Source organism: Gopherus evgoodei, unplaced genomic scaffold (assembly GCF_007399415.2).
Source record: "Gopherus evgoodei ecotype Sinaloan lineage unplaced genomic scaffold, rGopEvg1_v1.p scaffold_43_arrow_ctg1, whole genome shotgun sequence".
In the NCBI taxonomy this organism is placed as follows: domain Eukaryota; kingdom Metazoa; phylum Chordata; order Testudines; family Testudinidae; genus Gopherus; species Gopherus evgoodei.
In genome coordinates, this window is record NW_022060064.1 from 178,157 (window position 1) to 194,609 (window position 16,453).

At 65.9% G+C, this 16,453-nt stretch overlaps 3 protein-coding genes across 3 annotated transcripts in view; 2 read left to right on the forward strand and 1 right to left on the reverse strand.

Moving 5' to 3' along the window:
• The window catches only part of DNAH2 (dynein axonemal heavy chain 2), a 136,762-nt gene extending 134,743 nt beyond the window's left edge, over positions 1 to 2,019 (forward strand). The window contains exon 88 of the mRNA XM_030546262.1: positions 707 to 2,019. Coding sequence (XP_030402122.1) covers positions 707 to 861 — 155 coding nt within the window. The 3' untranslated portion in view covers positions 862 to 2,019. The remainder of the gene's footprint in view (positions 1 to 706) is intronic.
• Positions 2,020 to 12,892: 10,873 nt separating this feature from the next.
• Positions 12,893 to 15,394, reverse strand: LOC115642641 (kielin/chordin-like protein). Its single transcript, XM_030546302.1, has 2 exons — positions 13,521 to 15,394; positions 12,893 to 13,406 (listed from the first exon to the last, which is right to left on the reverse strand). Exons 1-2 carry the CDS (start codon positions 15,368 to 15,370, stop codon positions 12,968 to 12,970), a joined length of 2,289 nt encoding a protein of 762 aa, XP_030402162.1. The 5' UTR covers positions 15,371 to 15,394; the 3' UTR covers positions 12,893 to 12,967.
• Positions 15,395 to 15,896: 502 nt separating this feature from the next.
• KDM6B (lysine demethylase 6B) overlaps positions 15,897 to 16,453 on the forward strand; it is a 16,853-nt gene continuing 16,296 nt past the window's right edge. Inside the window, exon 1 of the mRNA XM_030546239.1 lies at positions 15,897 to 15,976. Coding sequence (XP_030402099.1) covers positions 15,897 to 15,976 — 80 coding nt within the window. The remainder of the gene's footprint in view (positions 15,977 to 16,453) is intronic.

Genomic DNA, 16,453 nt, shown 5'->3' on the forward strand with positions numbered 1-16,453 from the left:
GGTCTGGGGGTGGGGGCAGGTTTGGGGGTGCAGGGCTGTTGGGGGAGGGTCTGGGGGTGGGGGCGCTGAGGGAGGTAGGGGGCGCTGCCCGTGGGGGGTGGGTCTGGGGGGCACAGGAGGGTCTGGGGGTGGAGGCAGGTTTAGGGGCGCAGGGTGACGGGGGAGGCTCTGGGGGTGGGGGCGCTGAGGGAGGTAGGGGGCGTTGCCCGTGGGGGATGGGTCTGGGGGTGGGTGGGGGTCTAGGGGGTGGGCTGATGGGGGAGAGGTCTCAGGGAGGGGCACGGATGGGGGTGCAGGTCCAGGAGTGGGGGCGCTAAGGGGGTGAGGGGCACTGCCCGTGGGGGGGAGGTCTAGGGGGTGGGCTGACGGGGGAGAGATCTCGGAGGGGGCACGGATGGGGGTGCAGGTCCGGGGGTGGGGGCGCTAAAGGGAGTGGGGGGCACTGCCCTTGGGGGGGAGGGTCTAGGGGGTGGGCTGATGGGGGAGAAGTCTCAGGGAGGGGGTGCAGGTCCGGGGGTGGGGGCGCTAAGGGGGGTGAGGGGCACTGCCCGTGGGGGGGAGGGTCTAGGGGGTGGGCTGATGGGGGAGAAGTCTCAGGGAGGGGTGCAGGTGCGGGGGTGGGGCGCTGAGGGCTAGAGGGGGGGCACCGGGCTGAGGGTTCCGGGGGGCAGCCTGGCTCCGCCCCCTGACCCCCCCTCTCTCGCAGGGACCTACGCCTGCCCCTGCTATTACTACCCGAACCGGGCGGGCTCCGCCGGGCGCCCCTCCTTCGTCATCGGGGTGGAGCTGCGGGCCGGCGCCGCCCCCCCCGACCACTGGATCAAACGGGGCACCGCCCTGCTCATGAGCCTGGACAGCTGAGCCCCCCCCCTGCAATAAACCCACCCTTCGCTGCGCGCCGTGGGGCCTGTGTGCGACCCCCCCCAGCGGGGGCTGCATGCTGGGGGGAGAGATGGGGTCGGACAGGCCCACGGTCTGATCCAGCAGCTGCAGTTTGGGTCTGGGCCCCGTGCCTCAGTTTCCCTGCTCCTCCCGGGTCCCCACGTCGTGCTGCTGAGGCCAGACTCGAACCCAGCTCTGCCCCAGGCCCCGGCGTCCCGCAGGCCCCCCACCGGAACGGCGGCTCATCCCGTGGGGAAACCGAGGCCCGGAGCAATCCCACCAGTTGCCGCTGGGGGAGCTGCTGCCCCATGGTGCCCTGGGCTAGCGGGCGGGGGGGGCTCTGCCATGCTAGGGAGGGTGAGAATTCCCCACCACCCTGAACCCCCCCATGTCAGCGCCCTGCCGCCCCCCAGCCGCAGCCCAGGCGGGGGGGGGGGCAGGTCCTTGCCCAGGCGCGTTCCCACCAGGCGTGTGGCTGGGGTGCGCGTGTAAACACACTCACTGCACAGGGGGTCCCAGCCCACAGCATTGGGGGGGGGAGCAGGTGAGGTGAGTCTCCCCAGCAGGAGGCGCTGTGGGACACCAGGGGGCTAGAGTTGATGTGACCCCCACATACACGGGGGGGGGTATAGGCACTATGACACCCCACTACCCATGGGGGGGTTAGAGACGGTGTGACACCCCCCACACACATGCACACGGGGGAGTAGAGGCGCTAGGACACCCTATTACACACGGGGGGGTGTTTAGAGATGGTGTGGCACCCCCCCACACACACACGGGGGAGTATAGGCACTATGACACCCCCTACACACGTGGGTGTAGCGACGGTGTGACCCGCTCCCCCACAGAGGGGTAGAGGCACTGACACGGGGGGGTAGAGATGCTGTGACCCCCCCCATACACGGGGCGGTCACACACAGAGGGGTAGAGACTGTGACCCCCCACACGGGGGGCGGGGTAGAGGCGCTGATACACACGGCTATAGAGACGGTGTGACCCCCCACACACGGGGGTGTAGAGATGGTGTGACCCACACGGGGGGGGGTAGAGGCGCTGATACACACGGGTGTAGAGACGGTGTGACCCCACACACACGGGGGTGTAGAGATGGTGTGACCCACACGGGGGGGGGTAGAGGCGCTGATACACACGGCTGTAGAGATGGTGTGACCCACACGGGGGGGGGGGTAGAGGCGCTGATACACACGGCTGTAGAGACGGTGTGATCCCCCCCCACACACACACAGCTGGGGGTAAAGATGCTGTGACTCCACACACACACAGGGCGGGTAGAGGTGCTATGAAACCCCCCTACATGGGGGTCTAGAGAGGCTGTGACCCATTCCCCCCTACACACACGGGAGTGTAGAGATGCTGTGACACCCCCCCCACACACACACACACGGGGGGGGTAGAGGCGCTAACACACACGGAGGTGTACAGACAGTGAACCCCCCCCATAGGGTGGGTAGAGGCGCTATGAAACCCCCCTACACGGGTTTGTAGAGATGCTGTGAGCCGCCCCCCCCCCCCACACACACGGGAGTGTAGAGATGCTGTGACCCCCCACACACACACGGGGGATAGAGGTGCTAACACACACCGGGGTGTACAGACAGTGTAACCCCCTCCACACACACACACACAGAGCTGGGGGGTAAAGACTGTGACCCCCCCACACACGCGGGGGGGGGTAGAGGTGCTAACACGCCCCGGGGTGTGCAGACAGTGTAACCACACACACACACACACACACACAGAGACACAGAGCTGGGGGGTAAAGACTGTGACCCCCACACACACGCGGGGGGGGGGTAGAGGTGCTAACACGCCCCGGGGTGTGCAGACAGTGTAACCACACACACAGAGAGAGAGAGAGAGAGACACAGAGCTGGGGGGTAAAGACTGTGACCCCACACACACACACGCGGGGGGGGGAGTAGAGGTGCTAACACGCCCCGGGGTGTGCAGACAGTGTAACCACACACACAGAGAGAGAGAGCTGGGGGGTAAAGACTATGACCCCCACACACGGGGGGGTAGAGGCGCTAACACACACCCTGGGCTGTACAGACAGTGTAACCCCCTCCACACACACACACACGAGAGAGCTGGGGGGTAAAGACTGTGACCCCCCCACACGCGGGGGGTAGAGGCGCTAACACACGGGGGGTACAGATGATGTGACCCCCCCCACATACCCAGGGGGGTAAAGACGCTGTGACACCCCCTAGACACACGGGTGGGGGGAGGGGTAGAGCCGCCGTGACTCCCCCTCCGGCGGGGAGGGCGCAGGGGGCGGGGCGGTTTGACTCCGGTTTGGCTCCGGAGGAAGAAGCAGCCTGAGCCGGGGCCCGAACTGCGCCACGGCCCGGCTCGGCCCCGCCCCCGCCCCCAGCAGCCCGGGGATGGGGGGGCGCGGGCTGCGGGGCCGCCCGGCTGTCAATCAAGGGGCGGCGGAGGGAGATGGGGGGCGCCCCCCACCGGGCCCGGCTGCCAGCGGAGGGACCCGGGCGCAGGTAACGGGATGGGGGGGCGGGTGGGTGTAACTTTCGGTGCGTCATATCGGCGGGGGGGGGGAGCGGAGGGGGGTGCAGGCAGAGCCGGCGGGGGGGGGCAGGCAGCCCGGACCCCCCCCCAGTCCAGCCCAGAGCCCCCGCCTGGATCTAGCCCAGATATCCGCCCCCCCGCAAATACCCACCCACACCTGACATCCGCCCCCCCCGAACCCCGCTCCAGCCCGCACGCCCCGCCCCCTGGCTCTGGCCCCGCCCACAGGAACACCTGGAACCCGACCCCGCGCCAGGCAGAGCTGTAAGATTTACAGCAATTTCTGATTGGGCAGCAGGACCTCAATCTCCTCAGTTCAGCCAACCGGGCGTCAGGGAGCGGTGGGCGGGGCCTCACAGCTCCCCTTGATTGGTCAGAAATCTAGCGCCAGCAGAGCCGTGAATCCTGGGGCCGGGTGGGAGCCGGCGCCCCCTAGAGGGGACAGACCCCTGCCCCATTCCCCGCCCCCCCGAGCCAGCCAATCCCCGCCCTGGGCCCGGGCGGGAGCTGTTCTGACATTTGCCCACCAGAGGGCGACAGGTGACCACGCGAAGCTCTGTCAGCCCGAGCCGCAGGGGAACGCCCCTTTCCTGATTGGCCAGTCCCTGCCGCCCCCGCCCCCCTCATTTTGGGTGATTCTCACAGCCCCCCCCCCCCCCAGCTGAGCTGTGACATCCAGTGCAGCGAACCTGGGCTCCTGGCCCAGAGATTCCTGCCATGTCTTCAATTCACTTCCCTTAAACACCCGGCGCTGGGGGGAGTGGGGCCTGGTGGTTAGAGCGGGGGGCTGGGAGCCAGGACTCCTGGGTTCTCTCCCTGGCTCTGGGAGGGAAGTAGGGGCTGGTGGGTCAGAGCAGGGGGGCTGGGAGCCAGGACTCCTGGGTTCTCTCCCCGGCTCTGGGAGGGGAGGGGAGTGGGGGCTGGTGGGTTAGAGCAGGGGGGGCTGGGAGCCAGAACTCCTGGGTTCTCTCCCTGGCTCTGGGAGGGGAGTGGGGGCTGGTGGTTGGAGCAGGGGGGCTGGGAGCCAGGACTCCTGGGTTCTCTCCCCGGCTCTGGGAGGGGAGGGGAGTGGGGGCTGGTGGTTAGAGCAGGGGGGGCTGGGAGCCAGGACTCCTGGGTTCTCTCCCCGGCTCTGGGAGGGGAGTGGGGGTGGGGGCTGGTGGTTAGAGCAGGGGGGCTGGGAGCCAGGACTCCTGGGTTCTCTCCCTGGCTCTGGGAGGGAAGTAGGGGCTGGTGGGTCAGAGCAGGGGGGCTGGGAGCCAGGACTCCTGGGTTCTCTCCCCGGCTCTGGGAGGGGAGGGGAGTGGGGGCTGGTGGGTTAGAGCAGGGGGGCTGGGAGCCAGAACTCCTGGGTTCTCTCCCTGGCTCTGGGAGGGGAGTGGGGGCTGGTGGTTGGAGCAGGGGGGCTGGGAGCCAGGACTCCTGGGTTCTCTCCCCGGCTCTGGGAGGGGAGGGGAGTGGGGGCTGGTGGTTAGAGCAGGGGGGGCTGGGAGCCAGGACTCCTGGGTTCTCTCCCCGGCTCTGGGAGGGGAGTGGGGGTGGGGGCTGGTGGTTAGAGCAGGGGGGGCTGGGAGCCAGGACTCCTGGGTTCTCTCCCCAGCTCTGGGAGGGGAGTGGGGGCGGGGGCTGGTGGTTAGAGCAGGGGGGGCTGGGAGCCAGGACTCCTGGGTTCTCTCCCCGGCTCTGGGAGGGGAGTGGGGGCTGGTGGTTAGAGCAGGGGGGCTGGGAGCCAGGACTCCTGGGTTCTCTCCCCGGCTCTGGGAGGGGAGTGGGGGCTGGTGGTTAGAGCAGGGGGGCTGGGAGCCAGGACTCCTGGGTTCTCTCCCCGGCTCTGGGAGGGGAGTGGGGGCTGGTGGTTAGAGCAGGGGGGGGGGCTGGGAGCCAGGACTCCTGGGTTCTCTCCCCAGCTCTGGGAGGGGAGTGGGAGCTGGTGGGTTAGAGCAGGGGGGGCTGGGAGCTGACCTGCTGACTCCCCCAGGCCAGAGAATCTCCCTCTGGATGGAGGCCGGTAACGCGCCTTCCAGACAGGCCTCCTGGCTGGCTCCAAACCCCCAACACTGGGCCTGCGCCCCCTGCCTCCCACCCTCTTCCTCCGGCGTCCCTCCCCCGCTCTGTACCCCCTGGAGCCGGGGTGATGGCTGTGCCAAAGGACGGGGGGCAGGGGCTGGCCAGGCCTGGGGGAGGTAGCCAGGGCTGCGGCCTTGCCCCACTTCCCCTGCGGCGCTCCGGCTAGGGAATCTCCCGGTGCCCGGGTCACACAGAGCCCAGGAAAACCGACGAGGCCCCTAATTACTGCTAGCTACGTCTGCGTCATGCCACCCTCCCCGTCCTGCCCTGCACTGCCCGGATGTGAGGGGCGGCTCAGAGACCCCTGCCCCAAACCCCTTCCAGTCCAATTAGACAAAGGCAGGAGGGGAAACTGAGTCACACAGCTGGGCTGTAACTCTCCCACACTCCCAGCACTGGGACTGGAATCCAGGCGTCCCCCGTCCCTGTCTCTGGTCTGGCCCATCTGCCCATTGCATTTGGCCCCTGCATGTGACCCCGGGGGATCCCCATCGCGGGGGCAGTCCCTTGTGGCCCCACCCACTGTCATAGCCCCGCCCCCATCTGAATGGGTTTCACCAGGGGGTCCATGGGGCCTGGTGTCTCCCTCCCCCTCCCCCCTTGAGGGCAGTCCCCTCTGAGGCCTGGAGTTAACACCCCATTGACAGGCACAGGGCAGCTCCCCCCTCCCCCAGCGAGAGGCTCAGGCTCTCTGCAGACTCAGGCAATGTTACCCTGCCGGGCTCAATCGCCCATTCTCCCAGCTGGGGGGCCTGGCAGGTGACTCCAGGAGCCGGTGCTTAACCTGCCCTGGCAGGAGCCAGGCTGGGGGGGGGCCCCGTCAACCGGGCGCTGCCCAGACCCCTACAACCGAGATTCTGGCCCCATTGTGCTGGGCGCTGCCAAGATTCACACAGCCCTTGTGCCAAAGAGCTTGAAATCGATATAAACAGAGACGGGTGGGTGGGGGGAAACTGAGGCACACAGCGAGGAAGGAACACACCCGTAGTCATTGGTGAAGGACCCCAGGTATCTTGGCTCCCAACCCCCCACCAGCTCCAAACCCCCACAAGCCAGGGACAGAACCCAGGAGTCCTGGCTCCCAGCCCCCCATCTCTAACCCACTAGCCCCACCCCCAGAGCTGGGGAGAGAACCCAGGAGTCCTGCTCCTCAGCCTGGTTCCCGCAGTCCCGTCCATCCCCTCACACCGGAGCCGCTCCCCCCCCCCCATCGCGGCTGGAGCCCGATCGCCCCTAGGGAGGGCCCATCTGCTGGTGGGCTGTGGGGACAGGTGCGCCCAGCTGGCATGGGGGTGGGGAGCAGTAACCTGATCTGGGGGGGGAGTAGGAGTATCCCTGTCCCCCCCCATGTGTGGGGCAGAAATTAAATGCTGCTTGAAAAGACAGAACAGGCGGGGGGGGAGGTGTGGGAGGGGGGAGCTGGTTTTCCTTCTTTGGGCAGTTCAATGCTAGGGGAGCAAATTCAGACCCTGCCAGCCAGGATCAGGCCCCATTGTGCCCCACTCCCCTCCCAGAGCGGGGAGAGAACCCAGGAGTCCTGGCTCCCAGCCCCCCCTGCTCTGACCACCAGCCCCCATTCCCCTCCCAGAGCTGGGGAGAGAACCCAGGAGTTCTGGCTCCCAGCCCCCCCTGCTCTAACCACCAGCCCCCATTCCCCTCCCAGAGCTGGGGAGAGAACCCAGGAGTCCTGGCTCCCAGCCCCCCCTGCTCCAACCACCAGCCCCCACTCCCCTCCCAGAGCTGGGAGAGAACCCAGGAGTCCTGGCTCCCAGCCCCCCCTGCTCTGAACCACAAGCCCCCATTCCCCTCCCAGAGCCGGGGAGAGAACCCAGGAGTCCTGGCTCCCAGTCCCCTCTGCTCTAACCCACAAGCCCCCACTCCACTCCCAGAGCCGGGGAGAGAACCCAGGAGTCCTGGCTCCCAGCCCCCCTGCTCTAACCACCAGCCCCCACTCCCCTCCCAGAGCCGGGGAGAGAACCCAGGAGTCCTGGCTCCCAGCCCCCCCTGCTCTGACCACCAGCCCCCACTCCCCTCCCAGAGCCGGGGAGAGAACCCAGGAGTCCTGGCTCCCAGCCCCCCCTGCTCTGACCACCAGCCCCCACTCCCCTCCCAGAGCCGGGGAGAGAACCCAGGAGTCCGGGCTCCCAGCACTCTGCTGAGACCCGCCTGCCCTGGCACAGAGGCTGGGATGGGTACAATATGGGGGGGCGGGGTCTGGGTGTTATATGAGGGTGAGTCCCTGGACCTCTCTGCCTCGGTTTCCCTTCTCTGGAGCCTGGCGGGAAGGATCCTGTTTGGCCGCCTGCGGTGAGGGGTTGTTATTATAGGGTTGGTCGCAGGCCCCTCCCCTCCCCCACCGCTCCTAGGCTGAAGTTAATCAGTAACTGGGAGCCTGGGACTGGCTGATCTCTGCCCCCACCCGCCCCCGCAGAGAGACAGACAGGAGCCAGCCTGCCATAGGCCTGCCATAGGCCCGGGGTCCCCCCCCAGCCCCTGCTGGCCTGGCCCTGCCCCCCAGCTATGCCTCTGCCCCTGCCAGCCCAGCCCTGCCCCCCAGGTCTGCCTGTGCCCCTGCCCCCCAGCTCTGCCTGTGCCCCTCACTCCCGACCCGCAGCCCCTGCTAGCCCAGCCCTGCCCCCCCAGCTCTGCCGGTGCCCCTCACTCCCGACCTGCAGCCCCTGCTAGCCCAGCCCTGCCCCCCCCAGCTCTGCCGGTGCCCCTCACTCCCGACCTGCAGCCCCTGCTAGCCCAGCCCTGCCCCCCCAGCTCTGCCGGTGCCCCTCACTCCTGACCTGCAGCCCCTGCCAGCCCAGCCCTGCCCCCTCAGCCCTGCCGGTGCCCCTCACTCCCAACCTGCAGCCCCTGCTAGTCCAGCCCTGCCCCCCAGCTCTGCCGGTGCCCCTCACTCCCGATCTGCAGCCCCCTGTTAGCCCGGTCCTGTCCCCCCAGCTCTGCCAGTGCCCCTCATTCCTGACCTGCAGCCCCTGCTAGCCCAGCCCTGCCCCCCAGCTCTGCCTGTGCCCCTCACTCCCGACCTGCAGCCCCTGCTAGCCCAGCCCTGCCCCCCAGCTCTGCCGGTGCCCCTCACTCCCAACCCGCAGCCCCTGCTAGCCCAGCCCTGCCCCCCCACCAGCTCTGCTGGTGCCCCTCACTCCCGACCTGCAGCCCCTGCTAGCCCAGCCCTGCCCCCCAGCTCTGCCCTCCAGCCCTGCCCCCTCCAGCTCTGCTAGTGCCCCTCACTCCCGACCTGCAGCCCCTGCTAGCCCAGCCCTGCCCCCCCAGCTCTGCCGGTGCCCCTCACTCCCGACCTGCAGCCCCTGCCAGCCCAGCCCTGCCGGTGCCCCTCACTCCCGACCTGCAGCCCCTGCTAGCCCAGCCCTGCCCCCCCAGCTCTGCCGGTGCCCCTCACTCCCGACCTGCAGCCCCTGCTAGCCCAGCCCTGCCCCGCCAGCTCTGCAGGTGCCCCTCACTCCCGACCCGCAGCCCCTGCTAGCCCAGCCATGGGCTTCCCCCAGAAATGGGGGCGGGGGGGCAGGGAAGGACCTTTTGGCCCAGTTGGGGGGGGGGGGTGATGGAGCCCAGCGCTTTCCCTGTTGCTATGGTAACAGAGGCAGGAAGGTTGACCTGGCTCCAGGGCCGCCCTATTAACTATGCCTGGGCTGCTGATGTCATCGCCCTGTCAGCCAATGGGGGCCCGGCTCGGCCTTGTTGCTCAGCCATGGAGGGGGAGCTGGGAAACAGCTGCTTGGAGACACACGTGTGGGGTCAGGATATGGGGTGGCAAGACAGCCACACGCCTGGACACGCTGTGACATGCCCTGGTCATGCAAACACAGAACACGCTAACACACCATGTAGAGCCACCACCCTAAACACACTATGACCCACCCTGGTCATGCAAACACAGAGAACACGCTAACATGCCATGTACAGCCACACGCCTGGACACGCTGTGACATGCCCTGGTCATGCAAACACAGAACACGCTAACACACCATGTAGAGCCACAACCCTAAACACACTGTGACACACCCTGGTCATGCAAACACAGAGGACACGCTAACATGCCATGTACAGCCACACGCCTGGACATGCTGCGACACGCCTCATTCATGCCAACACAGAACATGCTAATATGCCATGTATAGCCACATGCCTGGACATGCTGTGACTCTCTGGTCATGCCAACACAGAGAACACGCTAACATGCCACGTACAGCCACAAGCCTGGACACTGTGTGTGACATGCCCTGGTCATGCCAACACATATAGAGAACATGCTAACACACCATGTACAGCCACACCCTGGACACTTTGTGTCATGCTCCAGTCATGCCAACACATACAGAGAACACACTAACATGCCATGTACAGACACACACATGGACATGCAGTGACAGGCCCCGACCATCCCAATACACACAGAGAACACACTAACATGCCATGTACAACCACATGCCTGGACATGCTGTGACACGCCCTGGTCATGCCAATGCGCACACAGAGAACATGTTAACACACCATGTATAGCCATATGCCTGGACACGCTGCAACACGCCCTGACCATGCCAACCCATACACCAAACACTATGCACCATTTATAGCCACATGCCTGGACATACTACGATGTGCCTCAGCTATGCCAATACGCAACAAAAATGCTAACATGGAACGTACATTCACATGCCTGGACATGCTGCAACATGTCCCGGCCATGCCAACACACACACTGAACACGCTAACATGCCATGTACAGCCACACACCTGGACACGCTGCAACATGCCCTGGCCATGCCAATGCACACACCAAACACGCTACCACGGCATGTACAGACCCACCTGGACGTGCTGACACATACCTCACCATGCAAGACATGCTTGCACTGATTCCTGAATTACCAAACATGGCTGGACATGCCAAGACACACAAATACATACACCAGCCATGGCTACGCAGACACGCTAAGACACATGCTGGCTACACGGACACATGCAGGGGCCATGTCGGTACCGGCGAGGGCAGCCACATGGTAATCTTCTCCCAGGCGCTATTCCGGCCCCGCCACACGCTGGAACACGCTCCACGAGCCACAGAGAGGGGGTGGGGGACACACACACACGCCTGCACATGCTAACGTCCAAAACACACATGCACGTGTCTGCGTGTCTCCCCCACCCGCAGCTCTGCACACGCATGGGGCCCTGCCCCCGCCCCCACCCCGCCGCGGCTGCCAGCGCAGGGGCACATGGGGACAGGATATAAATAGCCGCCCAGCTGGGCACCCGGCCAAGTGCTGAGCAGGAAGGAACCAGAACGTGCCGGAGTCCCTGCCCCCCCGCCCCGGCGGAACCCCTGCCCCTCCCCCCACTGCACCCCCCATGCCACCCCTCCCCCTCTGCATCCCCTACCCCCTCCCTCCCTCCTCTGCAGCCCCACACCCTCCCTCCACTGCACCCCTCCCCCTCTGCACCCCCCTATGCCGCCCCTCCCCTCTGCATCCCCTACACCCTCCCTCCTCTGCACCCCCATACCCTCCTCCCACTGCACCCCTCCCCCTCTGCACCCCCTACCTCCTCTGCACCCCCATACCATCCCCTCACTGCACCTCTCCCCCTCTGCATCCCCTACCCCCTCCCTCCCTCCTCTGCACCCCCACACCCTCCCTGCACTGCACCCCTCCCCCTCTGCACCCCCCTACACCACCCCTCCCCATCTGCATCCCCTACACCCTCCCTCCTCTGCACCCCCATACCCTCCCCCCCACTGCACCCCTCCCCCTCTGCACTCCCTACCCCCTCCCTCCTCTGCACCCCCATACCATCCCCTCACTGCACCTCTCCCACTCTGCACCCGCACCCCCGCGGAACCCCCGCTCCTCCCCCCTGAACCCCCCATGCCCACCCCTCCCCCTCTGCATCACCTACCCCCTCCCTCCTTCCCTCCTCTGCATCCCCATACCCTCCTCACACTGCACCCCTCCCCCTCTGCACCCCCCCACCCCGCATCCCCCACCCTCCCCCCACTGCATCCCTCCCCCTCTGCACCCCCCCACGCCACCCTTCCCCTCTGCATACCCCACACCCTCCCCCCACTGCACCTTTCCCACTCTGCACCCCCACCCCCCTCACCAGCAGAACCCCCACTCCTCCCCCCTTCACCCCTCCCCCAGTACACTGACACCCGAAGCACCCCCACCCCGGCACCTGCCTGGCAGTTGCACCAGTTACAGCTGCATCCTGTGTAACAGCCCCCCCCGCCCCCCTCCGCCGGCAGAGACCCCTGGCCCAGAGCAATGAGCGGGGGGGAGGGCTTTGTTGGGGGAACTGTGGGGCAGGGGGAGCAGGTGGGCGCTGTGCTGTGGGGCAGAGATCTGGGCGGGGGGGGATTTTGAGGACTAAGCCCCCACCCCCTGCCCCAGGCATAGGCGGGCGCAGGTGGCAGACACAGGACGGGCGGTTGGTTCCCCAGGTGACAAACCGCAAACGGGGGCCGGGGGGGGCAGCCACCGAGGGAACATGATCCTCAGACAGCAGCTGGGCCCAGCCACTGAACCCGCCTCTGGGGATGGCACAGGGGCTGCGGGTCGGGAGTGAGGGGCACCGGCAGAGCTGGGGGGCAGGGCTGGGCTGGCAGGGGCTGCAGGTCGGGAGTGAGGGGCACTGGCAGAGCTGGGGGGCAGGGCTGGGCTGGCAGGGGCTGCGGGTCGGGAGTGAGGGGCACCGGCAGAGCTGGGGGGCAGGGCTGGGCTGGCAGGGGCTGCAGGTCAGGAGTGAGGGGCACCCTTGTGTGACTGACCCCCCCCCCCACACACACACTTTGGCCTGTGACCTGCACGTGCAGGGAAGGGGCGGGGCGGCTCTGAAGGGGGCGGGGTCACTCTCAGACCCTCCCAGCCCAGCTGCTGTTATTGCTCCTCTCCCATTGGCTGTCTGAGGCTGTGCGCGCTGCTATTGGCTGGCAGAGGGTGGGGGGGGATCAGCCATTGCGGACGTGCCTGCAGCCAGGGGCTCAGGGGGGTTGGAAGCCCCCCCCCACAGGGCAGGCAGCTGTGGGGGAGGGGTTAATAGAACCCAGGAGTCCTGGCTCCCAGTCCCCCCCGCTCTAACCACTAGCCCCCACTCCCCTCCTTTCTGCCAAATGGGCTAATTCCCGTTCTCTTGCCCCCTTTCCTTGGGCCTGGGGCCAGGCTTTGGGTGGGGCTGTGTTGGCCTGGAGTGATCCCAGCTGGGGATGGGGGTGGGGATTGTCCTGAATCTGGGGGGGGAGATGGAGCTCTGCCCCCCCCCACACTCTAACAGACACACACATTGAGCCTAGACACACCACACACACCCTGCTCTTTACACTAGAGTGCCCACATGTCCTGATTTTATCGGGACAGTCCCAGTTTTTGGGTCTTATATAAGCTCCTATTCCCCCCACCCCCCTCCTGATTTTTCACGTTTGCTGTCTGGTCCCCCTAGTTTACACAGACAGAATAACCAACACCCTGCCGCCAGGCACACACCCGGAGAACAGGCACACCCTGCCACCGGGCACACACCCGGAGAACAGGCACACCCTGCCGCCGGGCGCACACCCGGAGAACAGGCACACCCTGCCGCCGGGCGCACACCCGGAGAACAGGCACACCCTGCCGCCGGGCGCACACCCGGAGAACAGGCACACCCTGCGGCCGGGCGCACACCCGGAGAACAGGCACACCCTGCCGCCAGGCGCACACCCGGAGAACAGGCACACCCTGCCGCCGGGCGCACACCCGGAGAACAGGCACACCCTACCGCCGGGCGCACACAACACGCCACCAGGCACACACCCAAAGAATATGCACACCCTGCCACCGGGAGCACACCAGGAGACAACACACCCGGCCGCCGGGTGTACACTGGGAGAACACACACACCTGCTACCAGGCGCACACCCGGAGAACAAGCACACCCTGCCGCCGGGCGCACACCCAGAGAACAGGCACACCCTGCCGCCGGGCGCACACCCAGAGAACAGAGAACAGGCACACCCTGCCACCGGGCGCACACCCAGAGAACAGGCACACCCTGCCGCCGGGCGCACACCCGGAGAACAGGCACACCCTGCGGCCGGGCGCACACCCGGAGAACAGGCACACCCTGCCGCTGGGTGCACGTCCGGAAAACAGGCACACCCTGCCGCCGGGCGCACGCCCGGAGAACAGGCACACCCTGCAGCCGGGCGCCCACCGGGAGAACAGGCACACCCTGCGGCCGGGCGCACACCCGGAGAACAGGCACACCCTGCCGCCAGGCGCACACCCGGAGAACAGGCACACCCTGCCGCCGGGCGCACACCCGGAGAACAGGCACACCCTGCCGCCGGGCGCACACAACACGCCACCAGGCACACAACCAAAGAATATGCACACCCTGCCACCGGGAGCACACCAGGAGACAACACACCCGGCCGCCGGGTGTACACTGGGAGAACACACACACCTGCTACCAGGCGCACACCCGGAGAACAAGCACACCCTGCCGCCGGGCGCACACCCAGAGAACAGGCACACCCTGCCGCCGGGCGCACACCCAGAGAACAGAGAACAGGCACACCCTGCCGCTGGGCGCACACCCAGAGAACAGGCACACCCTGCCGCCGGGCACACACCCGGAGAACAGGCACACCCTGCCGCCCGGCGCACACCAGGGGAACACACACACCTTGCCACTGGGCACACACCCAAAGAATATGCACACCCTGCCGCTGGGAACACACCAGGAGACAACACACCCGGCCGCTGGGTGTACACTGGGAGAACACACACACCCTGCGGCCGGGCGCCCACCCGGAGAACAGGCACACCCTGCAGCCGGGCGCACACTCAGAGAACAGGCACACCCTGCCACCGGGCACACACCCGGTGAACACGCAAACCCTGCTGCCGGGCGTACACCGGGGGAACACACACACCCTGCCACCGGGCACACACCCAAAGACTGTGCACACCCTGCCACCGGGAACACACCAGGAGACAACACACCCTGCCGCCGGGTGTACACTGGGAGAACACACACACCCTGCTACCAGGCGCACACCCGGAGAACAGCCGCACCCTGCCACCCAACACACACACCACGCCACCGGGTGCACACTTGGAGAACATGCAAACCCTGCTGCTGTACGTACATCGGGAGAACACACACAACCTGCCACTGGGCGCACACCCAGAGAACATGCATATCCTGCTGCCAGGTGCACACCCAGAGAACAGACACACCCTGCCACTGAACACACACACCATGCCACCAGGTGCACACCCGGAGAACACGCAAACCCTGCTGCTGTACGTACATCGGGAGAACACACACACCCTGCCACTGGGCGCACACCCAGAGAACATGCATATCCTGCTGCCAGGTGCACACCCAGAGAACAGTCACACCCTGCCACCCAACACACACACCACGCCACAGGGTGCACACTCTGAGAACACGCAAACCCTGCTGCTGGATGTACATCGGGAGAACACACACACCCTGCCACCAGGCGCACACCCGGAGAACAGGCACACCCTGCCACTGGGCGCACACCCGGAGAACATGCATATCCTGCTGCCAGGTGCACACCCAGAGAACAGACACACCCTGCCACCGAACACACACACCATGCCACCAGGTGCACACCCGGAGAACACGCAAACCCTGCTGCCGGGCATAGACCGGGGGAACACATACACCCTGCCACCAGGTGCACACCCAGAGAATATGCACAGCCTGCTGTTAGGAACACACCAGGAGACAACACACCCTGCTGCTGGGTGTACACCAGGAGAACACACACACTCTGCCACCGGGTGCACACCCAGAGAACAGGCGCACACTGCCACCCAACACACATACCATGCCACCGGGCACACACCTGGAGAACATGCAAACCCTATTGCCGGGCGTACACTGGAAGAACACACACACCCTGTCACCAGGTGCACACCAGGAGAATAGACACCCTGCTGCTGGGCGCACAGCAGGAGAACAGGCACACCCTGCCACCCAAGTCTCCTTTGCGCGCGCACACACACACACCCATATTCACACACACACACATTTCCCGCTGCACGTGACACACACAATATAAAACCTCTTCTGCATATGCACTCCTCCACTCTTCCCATAGACCACAAACTCTGCTTCACACCCACCCGCAGAACAGTCACCCTTCTGCCCACACACCTACACCCTTGCAGAATACACCCCTAGCCACTACACATCCCCTACACCACCTTCCACCCTCCCCACACGCCTCTCAAAAGACCCCCACCCCCAGACACACACGGGCTGCACAGGCTACACAACTGGGGCTAGAACCTACATCAAATACACACGTCAATTTCTGCACAACCCAACGCAAAGCCAAAGCACGCACAATGTCAGATGCGGCGCTGACTGCACACCTTAACGAATACGCCCCTGCTGGACACTTGCTGCCTCTGTGCCTTGAAACATAGTCAGCTCGCCACACAACCCTTGCACACACGCCCCCACACAGATACACACGACCTGATACACACGTGCGATGCACATACTCACCAGCCTCTGCACAAGGCATTCATCACACAACTGTCCAGGTCCTTCCACCTCCATGTAACTTCCCTGCCTCGATCAGCGCAGTGTCCCTTGCTGAGTCCCCCGATCCCTGCCCCCTTCCCCACCTGTCCAACCATCGATCCACCCACATCCCCATCCCTGTCCGTCCAACCATCGATCCACCAACCCACCCCCATCCCCACCTGTCCAACAATTGACCCACCAACCCACCCCTATCCGTCCAACCATCGACCCACCAACCCACGCCCATCCCCATCCGTCCAACCATCGATCCACTACCCGTCCCCAGCTCATCCCGTCCAACCATCGATCCACCAACCCACCCCCATCCCCGTCCGTCCAACCATCGATCCACCAACCCACCCCATCCCCTATT

What these genes read in the sequence shown, in the direction of transcription:
- LOC115642641 (XM_030546302.1), bottom strand. Translation starts at nt 15,370, where the DNA reads ATGTGTGTTGGGTGGCAGTGTGCGCCTGTTCTCTGGGTGTGCACCCGG. An exon ending in GGTGTGCGCCCGGTGGCAGG is followed by an intron (nt 13,407 to 13,520) that starts GTGTGCCTGTTC and finishes GCCTGGTAGCAG; the next exon opens with GTGTGTGTGTTCTCCCAGTG.